This window comes from Oncorhynchus mykiss, chromosome 9, assembly GCF_057628025.1.
Source record: "Oncorhynchus mykiss isolate SJ-2025 chromosome 9, ASM5762802v1, whole genome shotgun sequence".
NCBI lineage: Eukaryota > Metazoa > Chordata > Actinopteri > Salmoniformes > Salmonidae > Oncorhynchus > Oncorhynchus mykiss.
Window position 1 is genome coordinate 76095510 of NC_143030.1, and position 25601 is coordinate 76121110.

General features: G+C 45.1%; 1 protein-coding gene and 1 long non-coding RNA gene across 4 annotated transcripts in view; one reads left to right on the top strand and one right to left on the bottom strand.

Annotated features, from left to right (window-relative positions):
• LOC110531262 (copine-8) overlaps positions 1-25601 on the bottom strand; it is a 218791-nt gene that overhangs the window by 153590 nt on the left and 39600 nt on the right. For all 3 annotated transcript variants that reach the window (XM_036988908.2, XM_036988907.2, XM_036988906.2), the window contains exon 4: positions 3122-3225. In XM_036988908.2, the coding sequence (XP_036844803.1) occupies positions 3122-3225 (104 nt within the window). The remainder of the gene's footprint in view (positions 1-3121; positions 3226-25601) is intronic.
• LOC149981347 (uncharacterized) lies at positions 17956-18706 on the top strand. The gene is made up of 2 exons (XR_016483486.1): positions 17956-18008; positions 18304-18706. It is a non-coding gene; the product is annotated as an uncharacterized LOC149981347 (long non-coding RNA).

Below are 25601 nucleotides of genomic sequence, written 5' to 3' on the forward strand. Positions count from 1 at the left end.
GGAGGAGGGAGGAAAGAGGATATAGTAGGTAGGATGGAGGAGGGATGAGGGAAAGATGATATAGTAGGTAGGATGGAGGAGGGAGGAGGGAAAGAGGATATAGAAGGTAGGATGGAGGATGGAGGAGGAGGGAAAGAAGATATAGTAGGTAGGATGGAGGAGGAGGGAAAGAGGATATAGTTGGTAGGATGGAGGAGGGAGGAGGAGGGAAAGAGGATATAGTAGGTAGGATGGAGGAGGGAAGAAAGAGGATATAGTAGGTAGGATGGAGGAGAGAGGAAAGAGGATATAGTAGGTAGGGTGGAGGAGGGAGGAGGAGGGAAAGAGGATATAGTAGGTAGGAGGGAGGAGGAGGGAAAGAGGATATAGTAGATAGGATGGAGGAGGGAGGAGGAGGGAAAGAGGATATAGAAGGTAGGGTGGAGGAGGAGGGAAAGAGGATATAGTAGGTAGGATGGAGGAGGGATGAGGGAAAGAGGATATTGTAGGTAGGATGGAGGAGAAGGGAGGAGGGAAAGAGGATATAGAAGGTAGGATGGAGGAGGGAGGAGGAGGGAAAGAAGATATAGTAGGTAGGATGGAGGAGGGATGAGGGAAATAGGATATAGTAGGTAGAATGGAGGAGGGAGGAGGGAAAGAGGATATAGTAGGTAGGATGGAGGAGGGAGGAGGGAAATAGGATATAGTAGGTAGGATGGAGGAGGGAGGAGGAGGGAAAGAGGATATAGTAGGTAGGATGGAGGAGGAGGGAAAGAGGATATAGTAGGTAGGATGGAGGAGGGAGGAGGAGGGAAAGAGGATATAGTAGGTAGGATGGAGGAGGGAGGAGGGAAAGAGGATATAGTAGGTAGGTTGGAGGAGGGAGGAGGGAAATAGGATATAGTAGGTAGGATGGAGGAGGGAGGAGGGAAAGAGGATATAGTAGGTAGGATGGAGGAGGGAGGAGGGAAAGAGGATATAGTAGGTAGGATGGAGGAGGGAAATAGGATATAGTAGGTAGGATGGAGGAGGGAGGAGGTAAAGAGGATATAGTAGGTAGGATGGAGGAGGGAGGAGGGAAAGAGGATATAGTAGGTAGGATGGAGGATGGAGGAGGAGGGAAAGAGGATATAGTAGGTAGGATGGAGGAGGGAGGAGGGAAATAGGATATAGTAGGTAGGATGGAGGAGGGAGGAGGGAAAGATGATATAGTAGGTAGGATGGAGGAGGGAGGAGGGAAATAGGATATAGTAGGTAGGATGGAGGAGGGAGGAGGGAAAGAGGATATAGAAGGTAGGATGGAGGAGGGAGGAGGAGGGAAAGAGGATATAGTAGGTAGGATGGAGTAGGGAGGAGGAGGGAAAGAGGATATAGACGGTAGGATGGAGGAGGGATGAGGGAAAGATGATATAGTAGGTAGGATGGAGGAGGGAGGAGGGAAAGAGGATATAGTAGGTAGGATGGAGGAGGGAGGAGGGAAAGAGGATATAGAAGGTAGGATGGAGGAGGGAGGAGGAGGGAAAGAGGATATAGACGGTAGGATGGAGGAGGGATGAGGGAAAGAGGATATAGTAGGTAGGATGGAGGAGGGAGGAGGGAAAGAGGATATAGAAGGTAGGATGGAGGAGGGAGGAGGGAAAGAGGATATAGAAGGTAGGATGGAGGAGGGAGGAGGAGGGAAAGAGGATATAGACGGTAGGATGGAGGAGGGAGGAGGAGGGAAAGAGGATATAGTAGGTAGGATGGAGGAGGGAGGAGGGAAAGAGGATATAGTAGGTAGGATGGAGGAGGGAGGAGGAGGGAAAGAGGATATAGTAGGTAGGATGGAGGAGGGAGGAGGGAAAGAGGATATAGTAGGTAGGATGGAGGAGGGAGGAGGAGGGAAATAGGATATAGTAGGTAGGATGGAGGAGGGAGGAGGGAAAGAGGATATAGTAGGTAGGATGGAGGAGGGAGGAGGGAAAGAGGATATAGTAGGTAGGATGGAGGAGGGAGGAGGGAAAGAGGATATAGTAGGTAGGATGGAGGAGGGAGGAGGGAAAGAGGATATAGTAGGTAGGATGGAGGAGGAAGGAGGGAAAGAGGATATAGTAGGTAGGATGGAGGAGCGATGAGGGAAAGAGGATATAGTAGGTAGGATGGAGGAGGGAGGAGGGAAAGAGGATATAGAAGGTAGGATGGAGGAGGGAGGAGGGAAAGAGGATATAGAAGGTAGGATGGAGGAGGGAGGAGGAGGGAAAGAGGATATAGACGGTAGGATGGAGGAGGGAGGAGGAGGGAAAGAGGATATAGTAGGTAGGATGGAGGAGGGAGGAGGGAAAGAGGATATAGTAGGTAGGATGGAGGAGGGAGGAGGAGGGAAAGAGGATATAGTAGGTAGGATGGAGGAGGGAGGAGGGAAAGAGGATATAGTAGGTAGGATGGAGGAGGGAGGAGGAGGGAAATAGGATATAGTAGGTAGGATGGAGGAGGGAGGAGGGAAAGAGGATATAGTAGGTAGGATGGAGGAGGGAGGAGGGAATTAGGATATAGTAGGTAGGATGGAGGAGGGATGAGGGAAAGAGGATATAGTAGGTAGGATGGAGGAGGGAGGAGGGAAAGAGGATATAGTAGGTAGGATGGAGGAGGGAGGAGGGAAAGAGTATATAGTAGGTAGGATGGAGGAGGGAGGACTGTAATTATTATGGGACTCTGCTGGGACTTCAGGCAGTATGGAGAATGAGGATAAAACCATCATATAAAATATTGATAATTCTTTCCCCCCTAATCTCAACAACACATGACAATCAAGACAGAGGAGAATAACGATGGATTATTTATTACACAGGAGAGAGGTGGTGTAGGAAAGGGAGAAAAGAGGGCAAGAATGGAGAGAGAAGGATAGTAGGAAGAGAGGAAGTAGGGTAGAGATGAAGGATAGTAGGAAGAGAGGAAGTAGGAGAGAGAGAAGGATAGTAGGAAGAGAGGAAGTAGGGGAGAGATGAAGGGAAAAGAGAAAGAAGGTAGAAGGAGAGATAGGAGGATGGAAAGGAAGGTTGGATTGGGAAGAAACGGCACATCACATGTAAAAACTCACACACCCTCCCTACCTGTCTGCCTGGTGAGTCCTCCAAGGACCAGATCAAAGAGAATAACTACTCACACGTCAAAGCGTAGATTCTGCTTCTCCTCAAAGAAGTAGTCCAGGATGTACTTCCTGACAAAGTCTGGGTTTAGAGTGTTGTCAATCACCTCCGTTCTCCCAAACTAGAAGAGGACAGATAGAGAGGGAAGGGGGAAAGAGAGAAATGGAGAGAGAGAGTTGTGACAAAAATAATCATAATATTTTATGCAGTTTGTAAGAAAGCAGCCCAACTTTTTTATTCCTCTCTCTCTCTCCTATTCTCTCCTCACTTTCCTCTCTCCTCTTTCTTCTCTTCTCTCTCTCCTCACTTTCCTCTCTCCTCTCCTCTGCTATCTCCCCTCTCTCTCCTCACTTTCCTCTCTCCTCTTTCTTCTCTTCTCTCTCTCCTCTGCTATCTCCCCTCTCTCTCCTCACTTTCCTCTCTCCTCTTTCTTCTCTTCTCTCTCTCCTCTCCTCTGCTATCTCCCCTCTCTCTCCTCACTTTCCTCTCTCCTCTTTCTTCTCTTCTCTCTCTCCTCTCCTCTGCTATCTCCCCTCTCTCTCCTCACTTTCCTCTCTCCTCTTTCTTCTCTTCTCTCTCTCCTCTCCTCTGCTATCTCCCCTCTCTCTCCTCTCCTCTCTCCTTCTTCTCCTCTCTCTCATCTTCTCCTCTCCTCTCTCCACCCCTCTCATCTGCTGTCTCCTCTCCTCTCTCTCCTGTCTCCTCTCCTCTCTTGTAGAGACCCTGCAGCAGATGACCACAGTATTTGATTAGTGGAGGTCAATAATCAGTGTTGTAATGGCTGACTGGATGCTACTACTACGGCTCCTCTGTCTTTGTTTTGTTTGTTTAGTTGGATCCCCATTTAGCTTTTGTAGAAGCAGCAGCTACTTTTCCTGGGGTCCACAAAAAACATGGGCAAGTAACAAAACACTGATACACTCGCTCTCTCTCTCTCTCTTCTCTCTCTCTCTCTCCCTCTCTCTCTCTCTCTCTCCCTCTCTCGATCCCTCTCCTTCTCTCTCTCCCCTCTATTTCTGTCTCCTTCTCTCTGTATCTATCTCCCTCTTGCTCCCTGTCTCCTTCTCTCTGTATCTCTCTCCCTCTTGCTCCATATCTCCCCTCTATTTCTGTCTCCTTCTCTCTGTATCTCTCTCCCTCTTGCTCCCTGTCTCCTCCTCTCTGTATCTCTCTCCCTCTTGCTCCCTATCTCCCCTCTATTTCTGTCTCATTCTCTCTGTATCTCTCTCCCTCTTGCTCCCTATCTCCCCTCTATTTCTGTCTCCTTCTCTCTGTATCTCTCTCCCTCTTGCTCCCCATCTCCCCTCTATTTCTGTCTCCTTCTCTCTGTATCTCTCTCCCTCTTGCTCCCTATCTCCCCTCTATTTCTGTCTCCTTGTCTCTGTATCTCTCTCCCTCTTGCTCCCCATCTCCCCTCTATTTCTGTCTCCTTGTCTCTGTATCTTTCTCCCTCTTGCTCCCTATCGCCCCTCTATTTCTGTCTCCTTCTCTCTGTATCTCTCTCCCTCTTGCTCCCCATCTCCCCTCTATTTCTGTCTCCTTGTCTCTGTATCTCTCTCCCTCTTGCTCCCCATCTCCCCTCTATTTCTGTCTCCTTGTCTCTGTATCTTTCTCCCTCTTGCTCCCTATCGCCCCTCTATTTCTGTCTCCTTCTCTCTGTATCTCTCTCCCTCTTGCTCCCTATCTCCCCTCTATTTCTGTCTCCTTCTCTCTGTATCTCTCTCCCTCTTGCTCCCTATCTCCCCTCTATTTCTGTCTCCTTCTCTCTGTATCTCTGTATCTCTTTCCCTCTTGCTCCCTATCTCCCCTCTATTTCTGTCTCCTTGTCTCTGTATCTCTCTCCCTCTTGCTCCCTGTCTCCTCCTCTCTGTATCTCTCTCCCTCTTGCTCCCTATCTCCCCTCTATTTCTGTCTCCTTCTCTCTGTATCTCTCTCCCTCTTGCTCCCCATCTCCCCTCTATTCCTGTCTCCTTCTCTCTGTATCTCTCTCACTCTTGCTCCCTATCTCCCCTCTATTTCTGTCTCCTTCTCTCTGTATCTCTCTCCCTCTTGCTCCCCATCTCCCCTCTATTTCTGTCTCCTTCTCTCTGTATCTCTCTCCCTCTTGCTCCCTATCTCCCCTCTATTTCTGTCTCCTTCTCTCTGTATCTCTCTCCCTCTTGCTCCCTATCTCCCCTCTATTTCTGTCTCCTTCTCTCTGTATCTCTCTCCCTCTTGCTCCCTATCTCCCCTCTATTTCTGTCTCCTTCTCTCTGTATCTCTCTCCCTCTTGCTCCCTATCTCCCCTCTATTTCTGTCTCCTTCTCTCTGTATCTCTGTATCTCTTTCCCTCTTGCTCCCTATCTCCCCTCTATTTCTGTCTCCTTGTCTCTGTATCTCTCTCCCTCTTGCTCCCTGTCTCCTCCTCTCTGTATCTCTCTCCCTCTTGCTCCCTATCTATCTCCCCTCTATTTCTGTCTCCTTCTCTCTGTATCTCTCTCCCTCTTGCTCCCCATCTCCCCTCTATTCCTGTCTCCTTCTCTCTGTATCTCTCTCCCTCTTGCTCCCTATCTCCCCTCTATTTCTGTCTCCTTCTCTCTGTATCTCTCTCCCTCTTGCTCCCCATCTCCCCTCTATTTCTGTCTCCTTCTCTCTGTATCTCTCTCCCTCTTGCTCCCTATCTCCCCTCTATTTCTGTCTCCTTCTCTCTGTATCTCTCTCCCTCTTGCTCCCCATCTCCCCTCTATTTCTGTCTCCTTCTCTCTGTATCTCTCTCCCTCTTGCTCCCTATCTCCCCTCTATTTCTGTCTCCTTCTCTCTGTATCTCTCTCCCTCTTGCTCCCTATCTCCCCTCTATTTCTGTCTCCTTCTCACTGTCTCTCTCTTTTTTCCTCTTCATCACACAGAGAGGAAACTCAACTTCCTCACAGTGTGAGAACTGTTGGTGTCGTTACGCAACAGAAACACTTGCCTGTATGTACAGGGAAAGAAAAACACAACAAAGTCGCTGTGTTTACTTTACCTCTCCTCTCGTCTCGTCTCTGTGAACTTAAGTGAACTAAAGCACGTGAACTAAAGCACGTGAACTAAAGCATGTGAACTAAAGCATGTGAACTAAAGCATGGCGCCGATAGAGATGGCAGCTTCGCTTCTAGTCCTTCATTTTTTATGTATTATTTCTTACAGTATTAGCCCAGTGTTATTACATACAGCCGGGAAGAACTATTGAATATCAGAGAGACGTCAACTTACCAGCACAACCAGCACTATGACCAGGAATACGACTTTCCCAAAGCGGATCCTTTGTCTGCACCTCCCAGGGCATTTGAACTGATTCCAGAGGCCGACCCAAAACAACACCGCCGGAGGAGAGGGTGCCGGAGCGGTCTTCTAGTGAGGCTACGGATGTGCGCACACCACCCACCGCTTCCGAGTATACTACTCGCTAATGTCCAGTCCCTAGCTAACAAAGTCGACGATATCAGGGCAAGAGATGCTTTCCAAAGAGATATCCGGGATTGTAACATACTCTGTTTCAAGGAAACATGGCAAGCTGGGGACATGCCGTCGGAGTCAGTACAGCCAACGGGATTTTCAGTGCAACGGGAATGAACATCCCTCCGGTAAGAAGAAGAGCGGGGATGTATATTTCATGATTAACGGCTCATGGTGTAATTGTAACAACACACAGGAACTCAAGTCCTTTTGTTCACCTGACCTAGAATTCCTCAAAATCAAATGCTGACTAAATTATCTCCCAAGAGAACTCTCCTTGGTTATTGTCACAGCCGTGTGTATCCCCACGCAAGCGGATACCAAGACGGCCATCAAGGAACTTCACTGGACTTTATGCAAACTGGAAACCATATATCCTGAGACTGCATTTATTGTAGCTGGGGATTTTAACAAAGTTAATATGAGAACAAGGCTACCTAAATTCTATCAGCATATCGATTACAGTACACGAGCGAGTAACATGCTCGACCATTACTACTCTAACTTCCGCCATGCATACAAGGCCCTCCCCCACCCTCTTTTGGCAAATCTGACCATGACTCCATCTTGTTGCTTCCCGCCTATAGGCAGAAACTAAAACGGGAAGCACCCATGCTTAGGTCTATCCTATGCTGGCCTGACCAATTGGATTCCACGCTTCAAGATTTCTTTGAAAAACAGTGTAGTTATTCCCTCCGTAAGGCAATCAAACAAGCAAAGTATCAGTATAGAGACAAAGTGGAGTTGCAATTCAACGGCTCAAACACGAGACATATGTGGCAGGGTCTACAGACAATCACGGATTACAAAAAGAAAACCAGCCCCGTCGCGGACATTGACGTCTTTGTCCTCAAAGCGTCTTTGCACGCTTTGAGGACAATACAGTGCCACCGACACGGCCCGCTACTAATGACTGTGGGCTCTCCTTCTCCATGGCCGATGTGAGTAAAACATTTAAACATGTTATCCCTCGCAAGGCTGACGATGCAATCGCCATCACACTGCACACTGCCCTATGCCATCTGGGCAAGAGGAATACCTATGTAAGAATGCTTTTCATTGACTGCAGCTCAGCATTCAACACCATAGTACCCTCCAAACTCATCATTAAGCTTGATTCCCTGGGTCTTGACCCCGCCCTGTGCAACTGGGTCCCAGACTTCCTGACAGGCTGCCCCCAGGTGGTGAAGGTAGGAACGACATCTCCACTCCACTGATCCTCAACACTGGGGCCCCACAAGGGTGTGTTCTCAGCCCCCTGTTGTACTCCCTGTTCACCCACGACTGCGTGGCCATGCACGCCTCCGACTCAATCATCAGACGACACAAGAGTGGTAGGCTTGATTACCAACAATGACGAGACGGCCTACAGGGAGGAGATGAGGGCCCTCGAAGTGTGGTGTCAGGAAAATAAATCAAATCAAAGTTTATTTGTCACTTGCGCCGAATACAACCTTACAGTGAAATGCTTAATACAGGCTCTAACCAATAGTGCAAAAAAGGTATTAGGTGAACAATAGGTAAGTCAAGAAATAAATAAAAAAGACAGGCTATATACAGTAGCGAGGCTATATACAGTAGCGAGGCTATAAAAGTAGAGAGGCTACATACAGACACCGGTTAGTCAGGCTGATTGAGGTAGTCAGGCTGATAACCTCTCACTCAATGTCAGCAAAACAAAAGAGATGATCGTGGACATCAGGAAACAGCAAAGGGAGCACCCCCCTATCCACATCGACGGGACAGCAGGGGAGAAGGTAGAAAATTACGTTCCTCGGTGTACATATCACCGACAAACTGAAATGGTCCACGCACACAGACAATCGCGAGCATCCTGTCGGGCTGTATTACCGCCCGGTACAGCAACTGCACCGTCCACAAGCGCAGGGCCCTCCAGAGGGTGGTGCGGTCTGCACAACGCATCACCGGGACCAAACTACCTGCCCTCCAGGACACCTATAACACTGATGTCACAGGAAGGCCAAAAAGTTAATCAAGGACAATAACCAACCGAGACACTGCCCGTTCACCCCACTTCCATCCAGAAGGCGAGGTCAGTACAAGTGCATCAAAGCTGAGGCCGAGACTGAAAAATAGCTTCTATCTCAAGGCCATCAGATTGTTAAACAGCCATCACCAACACAGAGAGGCATGTGCCTACCTACAGACTTAATATCATTGGCCACTTTAATAAATTGATCACTAGTCACTTTAATAATGCCACTTTAAGAATGTTTACATATCTAACATTACTCATCTCATATGTATATACTGTATCCTATTGTCACGCCCTGGCCATAGAGAGGTTTTTATTCTCTATTTTGGTTAGGCCAGGGTGTGACGTGGGTGGGCATTCTAGTTTCTTTATTTCTATGTTTTCTATTTCTTTGTGTTTTGGCCTGGTGTGGTTCTCAATCAGAGGCAGCTGTCTATCGTTGTCTCTGATTGGGGAATCACACTTAGGCAGCCTTTTTTTTCCTTTCGCATTTGTGAGTTGTTGACTTTGTTCGTGGCCCAAGGTAAGCTTCAAGGTCGTTTCCTTGTTTTGTTGGCGACATTCATTTCAAATATAAGGAAAATGTCTGCTCATCACGCCGCGCTTTGGTCCATTTCCAGGAAGAGGATGGTCACACTTATACTGTCTATTCTATCTATTGCATCTTAGCCACTCTGTCACTTCTCATCCATATACTTATATATTCTCATCCCATTTCTTTTACTAGATTGTGTGAATTAGGTTTTGTTGTGGAATTTGTTAGATACTAGGTTTTGTTGTGGAATTGTTAGATATTACCTGTTAGATGCTGCTGCACTGTCGGATCTAGAAGCATAAACATTTCACTACACTGGCAATAACATCTGCTAACCATGTGTATGTGACCAATAACATCTGCTAACCATGTGTATGTGACCAATAACATCTGCTAACCATGTGTATGTGACCAATAACATCTGTTAAACATGTGTATGTGACCAATAATATCTGCTAACCATGTGTATGTGACCAATAACATCTGCTAACCATGTGTATGTGACCAATAACATCTGCTAACTATGTGTATGTGACCAATAACATCTGCTAACCATGTGTATGTGACCAATAACATCTGTTAAACATGTGTATTTGACCAATACCATCTGCTAACCATGTGTATTTGACCAATACCATCTGCTAACCATGTGTATTTGACCAATACCATCTGCTAACCATGTGTATTTGACCAATAACATCTGCTAACCATGTGTATGTGACCAATAACATCTGCTAACCATGTGTATGTGACCAATAACATCTGCTAACCATGTGTATGTGACCAATAACATCTGCTAACCATGTGTATGTGACCAATAACATCTGCTAACCATGTGTATGTGACCAATAACATCTGCTAACCATGTGTATGTGACCAATAACATCTGCTAACTATGTGTATGTGACCAATAACATCTGCTAACCATGTGTATTTGACCAATACCATCTGCTAACCATGTGTATTTGACCAATAACATCTGCTAACCATGTGTATGTGACCAATACCATCTGCTAACCATGTGTATGTGACCAATACCATCTGCTAACCATGTGTATGTGACCAATAACATGTTATTTGAGTTGATATGAACTAAAGCGTGAGACGATGAGGTGCTATAACTGTAATAGTGAGGAGGTGCTCAAACTACTGTCTGATTGTGTGTGTGTGTGCGTGCGTGTGTGTGTGTGTGTGCGTGATGTTGTGAGGATGCTTGGGATGAGGGTGTTGTGCTGACAAGCAGGCATACACACATACACGGACACACACAACACACACACCTCTGTGCTGCGGTTAGTTTGTTCCCTCAGCTAATTGTGTCTATTATGAATAATGCATGTTGAGAGGCTGAGTCTTTGAGATGAACATGAATTAATGATGGGCCAGTAGAAAGTGTTGCTTACCATAAACTGACAGAGAGAATGAATCATTACAGAGTCAGGTCTTAATGAGCAGTCTTAATGATGCAGTACTTCAGTCTGTTACACTAGACAGTACTGCTGTCTGTTACACTAGACAGTACTGCTGTCTGTTACACTACACAGTACTGCTGTCTGTTACACTACACAGTACTGCTGTCTGTTACACTACACAGTACTTCGGGCTGCTACACTAGACAGTACTTCAGTCTGTTACACTACACAGTACTGCTGTCTGTTACACTACACAGTACTGCAGACGGTAATACTACACAGTACTGCAGACGGTAATACTACACAGTACTGCTGTCTGTTACACTACACAGTACTGCAGTCTGTTACACTAGACAGTACTTCAGTCTGTTACACTACACAGTACTGCTGTCTGTTACACTACACAGTACTGCAGTCTGTTACACTACACAGTACTGCAGTCTGTTACACTACACAGTACTGCTGACGGTTATACTACACAGTACTGCTGACGGTTATACTACACAGTACTGCTGATGGTTATACTACACAGTACTGCTGATGGTTATACTACACAGTACTGCAGTCTGTTATACTACACAGTACTGCTGACGGTTATACTACACAGTACTGCTGACGGTTATACTACACAGTACTGCAGTCTGTTATACTACACAGAACTGCTCTATGTTATACTACACAGTACTGCAGTCTGTTATACTACACAGTACTGCTGTCTGTTATACTACACAGTACTGCTGACGGTTATACTACACAGTACTGCTGAAGGTTATACTACACAGTACTGCAGTCTGTTATACTACACAGTACTGCTGACGGTTATACTACACAGTACTACTGACGGTTATACTACACAGTACTGCTGACTGTTATACTACACAGTACTGCTGACGGTTATACTACACAGTACTGCTGACGGTTATACTACACAGTACTGCTGACGGTTATACTACACAGTACTGCAGTCTGTTATACTACACAGTACTGCTGACGGTTATACTACACAGTACTGCTGACGGTTATACTACACAGTACTGCAGTCTGTTATACTACACAGTACTGCTGACGGTTATACTACACAGTACTGCTGACGGTTATACTACACAGTACTGCTGACAGTTATACTACACAGTACTGCTGACGGTTATACTACACAGTACTGCTGACGGTTATACTACACAGTACTGCTGACGGTTATACTACACAGTACTGCAGTCTGTTATACTACACAGTACTGCTGACGGTTATACTACACAGTACTGCAGTCTGTTATACTACACAGTACTGCTGACGGTTATACTACACAGTACTGCTGACGGTTATACTACACAGTACTGCAGTCTGTTATACTACACAGTACTGCTCTCTGTTATACTACACAGTACTGCAGTCTGTTATACTACACAGTACTGCTGTCTGTTATACTACACAGTACTGCTGACGGTTATACTACACAGTACTGCTGAAGGTTATACTACACAGTACTGCAGTCTGTTATACTACACAGTACTGCTGACGGTTATACTACACAGTACTGCTGACGGTTATACTACACAGTACTGCTGACTGTTATACTACACAGTACTGCTGACGGTTATACTACACAGTACTGCTGACGGTTATACTACACAGTACTGCTGACGGTTATACTACACAGTACTGCTGACGGTTATACTACACAGTACTGCAGTCTGTTATACTACACAGTACTGCTGACGGTTATACTACACAGTACTGCAGTCTGTTATACTACACAGTACTGCTGACGGTTATACTACACAGTACTGCTGACGGTTATACTACACAGTACTGCTGACGGTTATACTACACAGTACTGCAGTCTGTTATACTACACAGTACTGCAGTCTGTTATACTACACAGTACTGCTGTCTGTTATACTACACAGTACTGCTGTCTGTTATACTACACAGTACTGCTGACGGTTATACTACACAGTACTGCTGTCTGTTATACTACACAGTACTGCTGACGGTTATACTACACAGTACTGCAGTCTGTTATACTACACAGTACTGCTGACGGTTATACTACACAGTACTGCTGACGGTTATACTACACAGTACTGCAGTCTGTTATACTACACAGTACTGCTGATGGTTATACTACACAGTACTGCAGTCTGTTATACTACACAGTACTGCTGACGGTTATACTACACAGTACTGCTGACGGTTATACTACACAGTACTGCAGTCTGTTATACTACACAGTACTGCTGTCTGTTATACTACACAGTACTGCAGTCTGTTATACTAAACAGTACTGCAGTCTGTTATACTACACAGTACTGCTGATGGTTATACTACACAGTACTGCAGTCTGTTATACTACACAGTACTGCTGACGGTTATACTACACAGTACTGCTGACGGTTATACTACACAGTACTGCAGTCTGTTATACTACACAGTACTGCTCTCTGTTATACTACACAGTACTGCAGTCTGTTATACTACACAGTACTGCTGTCTGTTATACTACACAGTACTGCTGACGGTTATACTACACAGTACTGCTGAAGGTTATACTACACAGTACTGCAGTCTGTTATACTACACAGTACTGCTGACGGTTATACTACACAGTACTGCTGACGGTTATACTACACAGTACTGCTGACTGTTATACTACACAGTACTGCTGACGGTTATACTACACAGTACTGCTGACGGTTATACTACACAGTACTGCTGACGGTTATACTACACAGTACTGCTGACGGTTATACTACACAGTACTGCAGTCTGTTATACTACACAGTACTGCTGACGGTTATACTACACAGTACTGCAGTCTGTTATACTACACAGTACTGCTGACGGTTATACTACACAGTACTGCTGACGGTTATACTACACAGTACTGCTGACGGTTATACTACACAGTACTGCAGTCTGTTATACTACACAGTACTGCAGTCTGTTATACTACACAGTACTGCTGTCTGTTATACTACACAGTACTGCTGACGGTTATACTACACAGTACTGCTGACGGTTATACTACACAGTACTGCTGACGGTTATACTACACAGTACTGCAGTCTGTTATACTACACAGTACTGCAGTCTGTTATACTACACAGTACTGCTGTCTGTTATACTACACAGTACTGCTGTCTGTTATACTACACAGTACTGCTGACGGTTATACTACACAGTACTGCTGTCTGTTATACTACACAGTACTGCTGACGGTTATACTACACAGTACTGCAGTCTGTTATACTACACAGTACTGCTGACGGTTATACTACACAGTACTGCTGACGGTTATACTACACAGTACTGCAGTCTGTTATACTACACAGTACTGCTGATGGTTATACTACACAGTACTGCAGTCTGTTATACTACACAGTACTGCTGACGGTTATACTACACAGTACTGCTGACGGTTATACTACACAGTACTGCAGTCTGTTATACTACACAGTACTGCTGTCTGTTATACTACACAGTACTGCAGTCTGTTATACTAAACAGTACTGCAGTCTGTTATACTACACAGTACTGCTGATGGTTATACTACACAGTACTGCAGTCTGTTATACTACACAGTACTGCTGACGGTTATACTACACAGTACTGCTGACGGTTATACTACACAGTACTGCAGTCTGTTATACTACACAGTACTGCTCTCTGTTATACTACACAGTACTGCAGTCTGTTATACTACACAGTACTGCTGTCTGTTATACTACACAGTACTGCTGACGGTTATACTACACAGTACTGCTGAAGGTTATACTACACAGTACTGCAGTCTGTTATACTACACAGTACTGCTGACGGTTATACTACACAGTACTGCTGACGGTTATACTACACAGTACTGCTGACTGTTATACTACACAGTACTGCTGACGGTTATACTACACAGTACTGCTGACGGTTATACTACACAGTACTGCTGACGGTTATACTACACAGTACTGCTGACGGTTATACTACACAGTACTGCAGTCTGTTATACTACACAGTACTGCTGACGGTTATACTACACAGTACTGCAGTCTGTTATACTACACAGTACTGCTGACGGTTATACTACACAGTACTGCTGACGGTTATACTACACAGTACTGCTGACGGTTATACTACACAGTACTGCAGTCTGTTATACTACACAGTACTGCAGTCTGTTATACTACACAGTACTGCTGTCTGTTATACTACACAGTACTGCTGACGGTTATACTACACAGTACTGCTGAAGGTTATACTACACAGTACTGCAGTCTGTTATACTACACAGTACTGCTGACGGTTATACTACACAGTACTGCTGACGGTTATACTACACAGTACTGCTGACTGTTATACTACACAGTACTGCTGACGGTTATACTACACAGTACTGCTGACAGTTATACTACACAGTACTGCTGACGGTTATACTACACAGTACTGCAGTCTGTTATACTACACAGTACTGCTGACGGTTATACTACACAGTACTGCTGAAGGTTATACTACACAGTACTGCAGTCTGTTATACTACACAGTACTGCTGACGGTTATACTACACAGTACTGCTGACGGTTATACTACACAGTACTGCAGTCTGTTATACTACACAGTACTGCAGTCTGTTATACTACACAGTACTGCTGTCTGTTATACTACACAGTACTGCTGTCTGTTATACTACACAGTACTGCTGACGGTTATACTACACAGTACTGCTGTCTGTTATACTACACAGTACTGCTGACGGTTATACTACACAGTACTGCAGTCTGTTATACTACACAGTACTGCAGTCTGTTATACTACACAGTACTGCTGTCTGTTATACTACACAGTACTGCTGTCTGTTATACTACACAGTACTGCTGACGGTTATACTACACAGTACTGCAGTCGGTTATACTACACAGTACTGCAGTCTGTTATACTACACAGTACTGCTGACGGTTATACTACACAGTACTGCTGACGGTTATACTACACAGTACTGCAGTCTGTTATACTACACAGACTGTGGGTCTCACGGTAATTGACGGTTAATTAACATAAACACGTTTAGCATCTCCAGGCCTCCTCATTGGCTACAAGCCTCTTATGGAACATCTACACGTAAAAAGGTCTCATAAATCAATATAAACCATCACAATAAATCCATGTTTTATTTTAGGCAGGTCTAAAGAAACATGATATGAATATTTTTTGTATTCCGGAGAACAGAATATGAGTTGGCCTACTGTATGTTATCTGTCTATGCCCCATGATATAGGCTGTAGACTTGTTCAATTAGAAGACTAGATATGCTTATTAGTTTCTTTATTTTAGAATAAAGAAGAATATAATTTAACTTAGATTAATAAAATGGAAAGGATATATTTTTCCCATTCTGGAGTGAGTGTGCATATTGGAGTGGCTACGTTGAGCATTAAAGTGGTCATTTGAAACAGGTCTTATATGATAGATTCAGAGTTATTTGGCAACTTTAGTTGTGAATGATACAAACCTTAGAATGTCTTAGAGATGAACACATATATGGGCTGCAAGATGCGACCAAAGGCAGTTAATGAGTTGAGAAAGTCTCAAAAAGAAGAAGCTTGTGCTCTGTTCCTTTCCTCAGGCTGCACAGCTGTTCTCTCATCAAGTGATCATCATTTTCACCCATCAGGCTATTCTCAATTGAATCTGGTCTTTACTAATGAGTTAATATTAGTTTTGATTTAGAATGGCCCGTTGTCAAATGGGAAGGTACAGAGGCAGGGGGAAGAAGGAAAAAAGTCATCTATGTACTCCAATAGTGAATGGAGGCCGTGCGCTTCCCGCTAAGTCTGTTTTTCAGTTGATGCCTGCTAGGCTACTTCGGTTTCATAGCAGAGCTGTGTTTAATATGAGCAGCTGAGAAATACTTATAAGAACATTTACTTCACACCACACATTAATTTGTTTTATGTTGGAGTATAGGCTAGACCCGTTATAGTATAAACCCGTGACGTACCGGAGACATCTTAAATCAGTTTTGTTTAATAATTTTCTGGCAGACGTAATATATGGTAAGATATATTTTGCATAATGGAACAATCGTAATTTTAATTCAGTCATTTTTTTTTGGGGGGGGGGGGGCTTGGGGTGATAATCCTATGCATGAGTTCTAATATGCGTACAGATGTGTTTTGGATTAATCATCACCATTTCCTGTTGTTAGGCTTTGAAACAACATCCACAGCGAACATGTTTTATCACCCCAAGCTTTTAGGACCACCCCACGTTTTAGGACCACTATTGTTTTCACTATATATTTTACCTCTTGGGGATGTCATTCGAAAACATAATGTTAACTTTCACTGCTATGCGGATGACACACAGCTGTACATTTCAATTAAACATGGTGAAGCCCCAAAATTGCCCTTGCTAGAAGAATGTGTTTCAGACATAAGGAAGTGGATGGCTGCAAACTTTCTACTTTTAAACTCGTACAAAACAGAGATGCTTGTTCTAGGTCCCAAGAAACAAAGAGATCTTCTGTTGAATCTGACAATTAATCTTAATGGTTGTACAGTCGTCTCAAATAAAACTGTGAAGGACCTCGGCGTTACTCTGGACCCTGATCTCTCTTTTGAAGAACATATCAAGACCATTTCAAGGACAGCTTTTTTCCATCTACGTAACATTGCAAAAATCAGAAACTTTCTGTCCAAAAATGATGCAGAAAAATTAATCCATGCTTTTGTCACTTCCAGGTAAGACTACTGCAATGCTCTACTTTCCGGCTACCCGGATAAAGCACTAAATAAACTTCAGTTAGTGCTAAATACGGCTGCTAGAATCCTGACTAGAACCAAAAAATTTGATCATATTACTCCAGTGCTAGCCTCTCTACACTGGCTTCCTGTCAAAGCAAGGGCTGATTTCAAGGTTTTACTGCTAACCTACAAAGCATTACATGGGCTTGCTCCTACCTATCTCTCTGATTTGGTCCTGCCGTACATACCTACACGTAAGCTACGGTCACAAGACGCAGGCCTCCTAATTGTCCCTAGAATTTTTAAGCAAACAGCTGGAGGCAGGGCTTTCTCCTATAGAGCTCCATTTTTATGGAACGGTCTGCCTACCCATGTCAGAGATGCAAACTCGGTCTCAACCTTTAAGTCTCTACTGAAGACTCATCTCTTCAGTGGGTCATATGATTGAGTGTAGTCTGGCCCAGGAGTGGGAGGGTGAACGGAAAGGCTCTGGAGCAACGAACCGCCCTTGCTGTCTCTGCCTGGCCGGTTCCCCTCTTTCCACTGGGATTCTCTGCCTCTAACCCTATTCAGGGGCTGAGTCACTGGCTTTACTGGGGCTCGCTCATGCCGTCCCTGGAGGGGGTGCGTCACCTGAGTGGGCTGAGTCACTGATGTGGTCATCCTGTCTGGGTTGGCGCCTCCCCCCCCCCCCCCCCCTTGGGTTGTGCCGTGGCGGAGGTCTTTGTGGGCTATACTCAGCCTTGTCTCAGGATGGTAAGTTGGTGGTTGAAGATATCCCTCTAGTGTTGTGGGGGCTGTGCTTTGGCAAAGTGGGTGGGGTTATATCCTTCCTGTTTGGCCCTGTCCGGGGGTGTCCTCGGATGGGGCCACAGTGTCTCCTGACCCCTCCTGTCTCAGCCTCCAGTATTTATGCTGCAGTAGTTTATGTGTCGGGGGGCTAGGGTCAGTTTGTTATATCTGGAGTACTTCTCCTGTCCTATTCGGTGTCCTGTGTGAATCTAAGTGTGCATTCTCTAATTCTCTCCTTCTCTCTTTCTCTCTCTCGGAGGACCTGAGCCCTAGGACCATGCCCCAGGACTACCTGACATGATGACTCCTTGCTGTCCCCAGTCCACCTGGCTGTGCTGCTGCTCCAGTTTCAACTGTTCTGCCTTATTATTATTCGACCATGCTGGTCATTTATGAACATTTGAACATCTTGGCCATGTTCTGTTATAATCTCCACCCGGCACAGCCAGAAGAGGACTGGCCACCCCACATAGCCTGGTTCCTCTCTAGGTTTCTTCCTAGGTTTTGGCCTTTCTAGGGAGTTTTTCCTAGCCACCGTGCTTCTACACCTGCATTGCTTGCTGTTTGGGGTTTTAGGCTGGGTTTATGTACAGCACTTTGAGATATCAGCTGATGTACGAAGGGCTATATAAATACATTTGATTTGATTTTGATTTGATCACTCAGTTTCAACCTGTTGTTGAACTTCTTTCTTCAAATGGATCATCACAGTGAGGTGAGTTTTTATTTTTATTTTTTTTAAATACTGTTTTAATGATAAGTGTTTGATGTGATTTTTCCATTTCATTTGCATTGATGTCAGAGTGGTTAGAGGGACAATAGAGCCCGGAGTACCAGGCCATTAGAACCTGATGGAGGGACAATAGAGCCCTGAGTACCAGGCCATTAGAACCTGATGGAGGGACAATAGAGCCCGGAGTACCAGGCCATTAGGACCTGATGGAGGGACAATAGAGCCCTGAGTACCAGGCCATTAGAACCTGATGGAGGGACAATAGAGCCCGGAGTACCAGGCCATTAGGACCTGATGGAAGGACAATAGAGCCCGGAGTACCAGGCCATCAGAACCTGATGGAGGGACAATAGAGCCCGGAGTACCAGGCCATTAGGACCTGATGGAAGGACAATAGAGCCCGGAGTACCAGGCCATTAGGACCTGATGGAGGGACAATAGAGCCCTGAGTACCAGGCCATTAGGACCTGATACTCGTTAGTGAGTTGGGTACTACCAAAGCATGTCCAGAGTGCATAAGAGGAGATTACCATGACTCAACGGTCACGTGGAATTCTACTGTGGTCATGATTCTGACCGCGTGTTGTGGTCGGTAATACAGTCACCTCAACAGCTCTAATTGCAGTTTGCTACACTACACAGCCCTGCAGTCTGGTATAGGGAAACTCACACAGTATGAAGCAGAGGTGTGGACTCGAGTCACATGACTTGCAACTCGACTTTGACTTTAACACCAGTGACTCGTGACTTGGACTTGAGCGTTATGACTCGACCTGACTTGATACCCTCCCCAACCCTCCCCAAGACTTCCCAACCCTCCCCAAGTCTCCCCAAGCCTCCCCAACCCTCCCCAAGCCTCCCCAACCCTCCCCAAGCCTCCCCAAGTCTCCCCAAGTCTCCCCAAGCCTCCCCAAGTCTCCCCAAGTCTCCCCAAGCCTCCCCAACCCTCCTCAACCCTCCCCAACCCTCCCAAGCCTCCCCAAGTCTCCCCAAGCCTCCCCAACCCTCCCCAAGCCTCCCCAAGCCTCCCCAACCCTCCCCAACCCTCCCCAAGTCTCCCCAAGCCTCCCCAAGTCTCCCCAAGCCTCCCCAACCCTCCCCAAGTCTCCCCAAGCCTCCCCAACCCCTCCCCAAGCCTCCCCAAGTCCAAATATTCAAAATGATGCTATTAACAAAAGTGTGCAGCGCATCAACTCTTCATTTAACGGATTACAGTTTGAATCGGACAGCAGCCAATCAAATTGTGCCAGCTGAGAAACAGTTGAGCGTGGCAGTGCAGAGGAACGTCGGCGGGTGAATTCAGATGGAGCCCTTGGAAAGATGATACCCCAAAGACGACGCTGTATCAACAAAAAAACGGATTGCAACTTGCAAAACATGCGGGAAGAAAATTACAGACGGAGGCGAAACAATTTCCAACGTTGTTCGACATTTGAAGCTGCACAAAGAACTGTAAGTCGTGGTTAATACAGCAGACCGCTATATCATTTATTACTTTACTGGTGTAGCATGTAGGCTAACGTAACGTTAAATCAATGAGCCTCCACACAGTCAGTCAGTGCGGGAATGTGAACATTGCAGTTGGTAGCCTAAATCCTGCCTGATGTTACTGCCATTCCTAAAACCATTGACATACGTTAGCCTACTGTAAACAGAGAGAGAGAGAGAGAGAGAGAGTGTGTGTGTGTGTTAAGGTTGGGCGATTGTGTACAAGCCTACATCGCTCGATTGCGCCCCATAGCGATCCTTGATAGTCAATCACTAGGGGGGGGGGGGGGGGGGGGTCTTTCTCATGGCTACCCATGTATTTCCATGGAAAAATAATGTTTATTTGGAAAGTAATAAATAAATATAAATATATTGTTGTGGGAGAGATGACTTTACCCCTCTAACCTACAACACATTGTTATTATACAGTGAGTCCAAGGGGTATGAATACTTTATGAATGTGGTTGAATGCACTGTACATTGTGGGGAGAGATGTCGTTCAGACTCTGCCCCGCTATCTGTAAAGGGGCAATCTGGGATTCCAAAATCAACAAAGCATTCACACCCAGCCATTTGTTTTGGTAAACAGTTCAGAGATGGCTCTGCAGAAGGGTGATGTACCAATCACAGATTGTCCCTTTAACTGGAATACATTGTGGGGAGGAGATGCTGGTTAAATCCTCCTCACAGCCTTCTCTGTAAGCTTAACAACAATATATTATAGAGTGAGATGTCGGATACAGGGCTCTGACTGTGCACAACCTCCGCTTCCTTCCCTCTAATCTTAAGTAGAATACATTGTGAGGAGGAGATGTGGAGATGTGGGAGAATCCAGTTAGGAACAACAGGAACGTGTAATGTGATTTATCTCGAATTCAGCCTACTCTTCAGCCTTCTCTCTAACCTTAACTAGAATACATTGTGGAGAGGAGATGTGGAGATAATATAAGATTCATGTGATTTATGTAAAGCATGGACCAATAGACCTGGGAGTCTGAACTACAGGGAACAACCGGGAGTCTGTACCAGGAAAACCACTTATTAAGCCACTAACTACATCAATATATCTGTCAGCTCAGCTGAATGCTATGGAATAGTTAATGGGGTAATTATACATTACAAACATTACAACCCATACATTATATATTAAAGCAATAATTGTGTAGATCCATCTTGGGGATTGTAAAGTAATCTAATCTCAGTACAACATGAGGTGATTGATTGAGCGACATAGCCCAACCTATTGCATAACAAATGGAGAATCCTAAAATGAATCAGAAGAGCCACGGTCTGGCATGAACCCTGAAAGACAACTTACTACAATCACAACTACGTTTTAAAAGAATGCTGTAGGTAGAACTTTCCTTTCATCACAGAACTAACAACAACAAAGTCCACATATTGCACTGCTCCTCCTTCAAGGTAATTACTATGCAGGTACTATATGGAGCAGTAGTATGGAGGTACTATATGGAGCAGTAGTATGGAGGTACTATATGGAGCAGTAGTATGGAGGTACTCTATGGAGCAGTAGTATGGAGGTACTATATGGAGCAGTAGTATTGAGGTACTATATGGAGCAGTAGTATGGAGGTACTATATGGAGCAGTAGTATGGAGGTACTATATGGAGCAGTATTATGGAGGTACTATATGGAGCAGTATTATGGAGGTACTATATGGAGCAGTAGTATTGAGGTACTATATGGAGCAGTAGTATGGAGGTACTATATGGAGCAGTAGTATGGAGGTACTATATGGAGCAGTAGTATGGCGGTACTATATGGAGCAGTATTATGGAGGTACTATATGGAGCAGTATTATGGAGGTACTATATGGAGCAGTATTATGGAGGTACTATATGGAGCAGTAGTATGGAGGTACTATATGGAGCAGTAGTATGGAGGTACTATATGGAGCAGTAGTATGGAGGTACTATATGGAGCAGTATTATGGAGGTACTATATGGAGCAGTATTATGGAGGTACTATATGGAGCAGTAGTATTGAGGTACTATATGGAGCAGTAGTATTGAGGTACTATATGGAGCAGTAGTATGGAGGTACTATATGGAGCAGTAGTATGGAGGTACTATATGGAGCAGTATTATGGAGGTACTATATGGAGCAGTAGTATGGAGGTACTATTTGGAACAGTAGTATGGAGGTACTATATGACAGGTCCTCCCACAGTAGATATGACAGGTCCACCCACAGTAGATATGACAGGTCCTCCCACAGTAGATATGACAGGTCCTCCCACAGTAGATATGACAGGTCCTCCCACAGTAGATATGACAGGTCCTCCCACAGTAGATATGACAGGTCCTCTCACAGTAGATATAACAGGTCCTCCCACAGTAGATATGACAGGTCCTCTCACAGTAGATATAACAGGTCCTCCCACAGTAGATATGACAGGTCCTCCCACAGTAGATATAACAGGTCCTCCCACAGTAGATATGACAGGTCCTCCCACAGTAGATATGACAGGTCCTCCCACAGTAGATATGACAGGTCCTCCCACAGTAGATATAACAGGTCCTCCCACAGTAGATATGACAGGTCCTCCCACAGTAGATATGACAGGTCCTCCCACAGTAGATATGACAGGTCCTCCCACAGTAGATATGACAGGTCCTCCCACAGTAGATATAACAGGTCCTCCCACAGTAGATATGACAGGTCCTCCCACAGTAGATATGACAGGTCCTCCCACAGTAGATATAACAGGTCCTCCCACAGTAGATATAACAGGTCCTCCCACAGTAGATATAACAGGTCCTCCCACAGTAGATATGACAGGTCCTCCCACAGTAGATATGACAGGTCCTCCCACAGTAGATATAACAGGTCCTCCCACAGTAGATATAACAGGTCCTCCCACAGTAGATATGACAGGTCCTCCCACAGTAGATATGACAGGTCCTCCCACAGTAGATATGTGTTACGTTCCCCAGTTTATGTGTTGTAGTTTGTGTACTATATGGAACAGTAGTATGGAGGTACTTTATGACAGGTCCTCCCACAGTAGATATGTGTTACGTTCCCCAGTTTATATGTTGTAGTTTGTGTACTATATGGAACAGTAGTATGGAGGTACTTTATGACAGGTCCTCCCACAGTAGATATGTGTTACGTTCCCCAGTTTATGTGTTGTAGTTTGTGTACTTGCATGTGTTTATTTCAGGAAATGGCTTCCTGAAATCCCTCAAGCAGCTGATTGGTCGACTCCAGGGCTAATTGGAGAGCTGACCCCGCCCCTCGTCAAGACGCAGCAGTCTCCAATTACCTGTTCCTTCTGAAGCTGTATATAAGCTAGTGTTCTGTTCAGGAGAGATTTGCTGGGAGGTCATTGCAGAGATTTTGCTGGAAGATTTGCTGGGAGGTCATTGCAGAGATTTTGCTGGAGGATTTGCTGGGAGGTCATTGCAGAGATTTTGCTGGAGGATTTGCTGGGAGGTCATTGCAGAGATTTTGCTGGAAGATTTGCTGGGAGGTCATTGCAGAGATTTTGCTGGAGGATTTGCTGGGAGGTCATTGCAGAGATTTTGCTAGAGAGATTTGTTGGGAGGTCATTGCAGAGATTTTGCTAGAGGTTGATTTTTGCTAGAGGTTGATTTTGCTGGGAGTTCATTGCTGAGAGTTGGTATGTTCTGTGAGTTTGTTGCTCAGGTAGAGCTTATTTGATGTCCTTTGTTTCTTAGTTTGTTTGTGAAATTGTTTAATATTCTGTTTCATTTGTTCCCAGGGGGGAGGGGAAGGCACCTTGGGAGTGTTTAGGCAAGAGGCTCGCGGGCATACATATACCTGTAGTATATTCATTGTCTAGGCACACTAGGTAAGACCTGGGCGGACCACCCCCTGTATTTTGGTTAGGGCACCAGGTGGTGCTAAATTAGGTAAGTATTGGTTAGCCAGGTAAGATAGGAGAGGGGGGGCTTTGAGATTTACTTTCTTTGCTTTGCTTCCGTCCAGCCCCTTTTCCCCATATAAAGTCCTTGTAAACGGTACCACATTCTGTCTGTTGTCATCCTTACTCGCACCTACAGTCCATACCTTTTTTCACTTCACAGAGAGTTTAGTTGTAGCAGGGTGTTGCGTTCCCTCTTCATAGAGGCGTGCGTAACAATATGTCAGGTCCTCCCACAGATATGACAGGACTTCCTCACAGTACATATGACAGGTCCTCCCAGAGTAGATATGACAGGTCCTCCCACAGTAGATATAACAGGGCTTCCTCACAGTAGATATAACAGGGCTTCCTCACAGTAGATATGACAGGGCTTCCTCACAGTAGATATGACAGGTCCTCCCACAGTAGATATGACAGGTCCTCCCACAGTAGATATAACAGGGCTTCCTCACAGTAGATATGACAGGTCCTCCCACAGTAGATATGACGGGTCCTCCCACAGTAGATATGACAGGTCCTCCCACAGTAGATACAGTGCCTTGCGAAAGTATTCGGCCCCCTTGAACTTTGCGACCTTTTGCCACATTTCAGGCTTCAAACATAAAGATATAAAACTGTATTTTTTTGTGAAGAATCAACAACAAGTGGGACACAATCATGAAGTGGAACGACATTTATTGGATATTTCAAACTTTTTTAACAAATCAAAAACTGAAAAATTGGGCGTGCAAAATTATTCAGCCCCTTTACTTTCAGTGCAGCAAAATCTCTCCAGAAGTTCAGTGAGGATCTCTGAATGATCCAATGTTGACCTAAATGACCAATGATGATAAATACAATCCACCTGTGTGTAATCAAGTCTCCGTATAAATGCACCTGCACTGTGATAGTCTCAGAGGTCCGTTAAAAGCGCAGAGAGCATCATGAAGAACAAGGAACACACCAGGCAGGTCCGAGATACTGTTGTGAAGAAGTTTAAAGCCGGATTTGGATACAAAAAGATTTCCCAAGCTTTAAACATCCCAAGGAGCACTGTGCAAGCGATAATATTGAAATGGAAGTAGTATCAGACCACTGCAAATCTACCAAGACATGGCCGTCCCTCTAAACTTCCAGCTCATACAAGGAGAAGACTGATCAGAGATGCAGCCAAGAGGCCCATGATCACTCTGGATGAACTGCAGAGATCTACAGCTGAGGTGGGAGACTCTGTCCATAGGACAACAATCAGTCGTATATTGCACAAATCTGGCCTTTATGGAATAGTGGCAAGACGAAAGCCATTTCTTAAAGATATCCATAAAAAGTGTCGTTTAAAGTTTGCCACAAGCCACCTGGGAGACACACCAATCATGCGGAAGAAGGTGCTCTGGTCAGATGAAACCAAAATTGAACTTTTTGGCAACAATGCAAAACGTTATG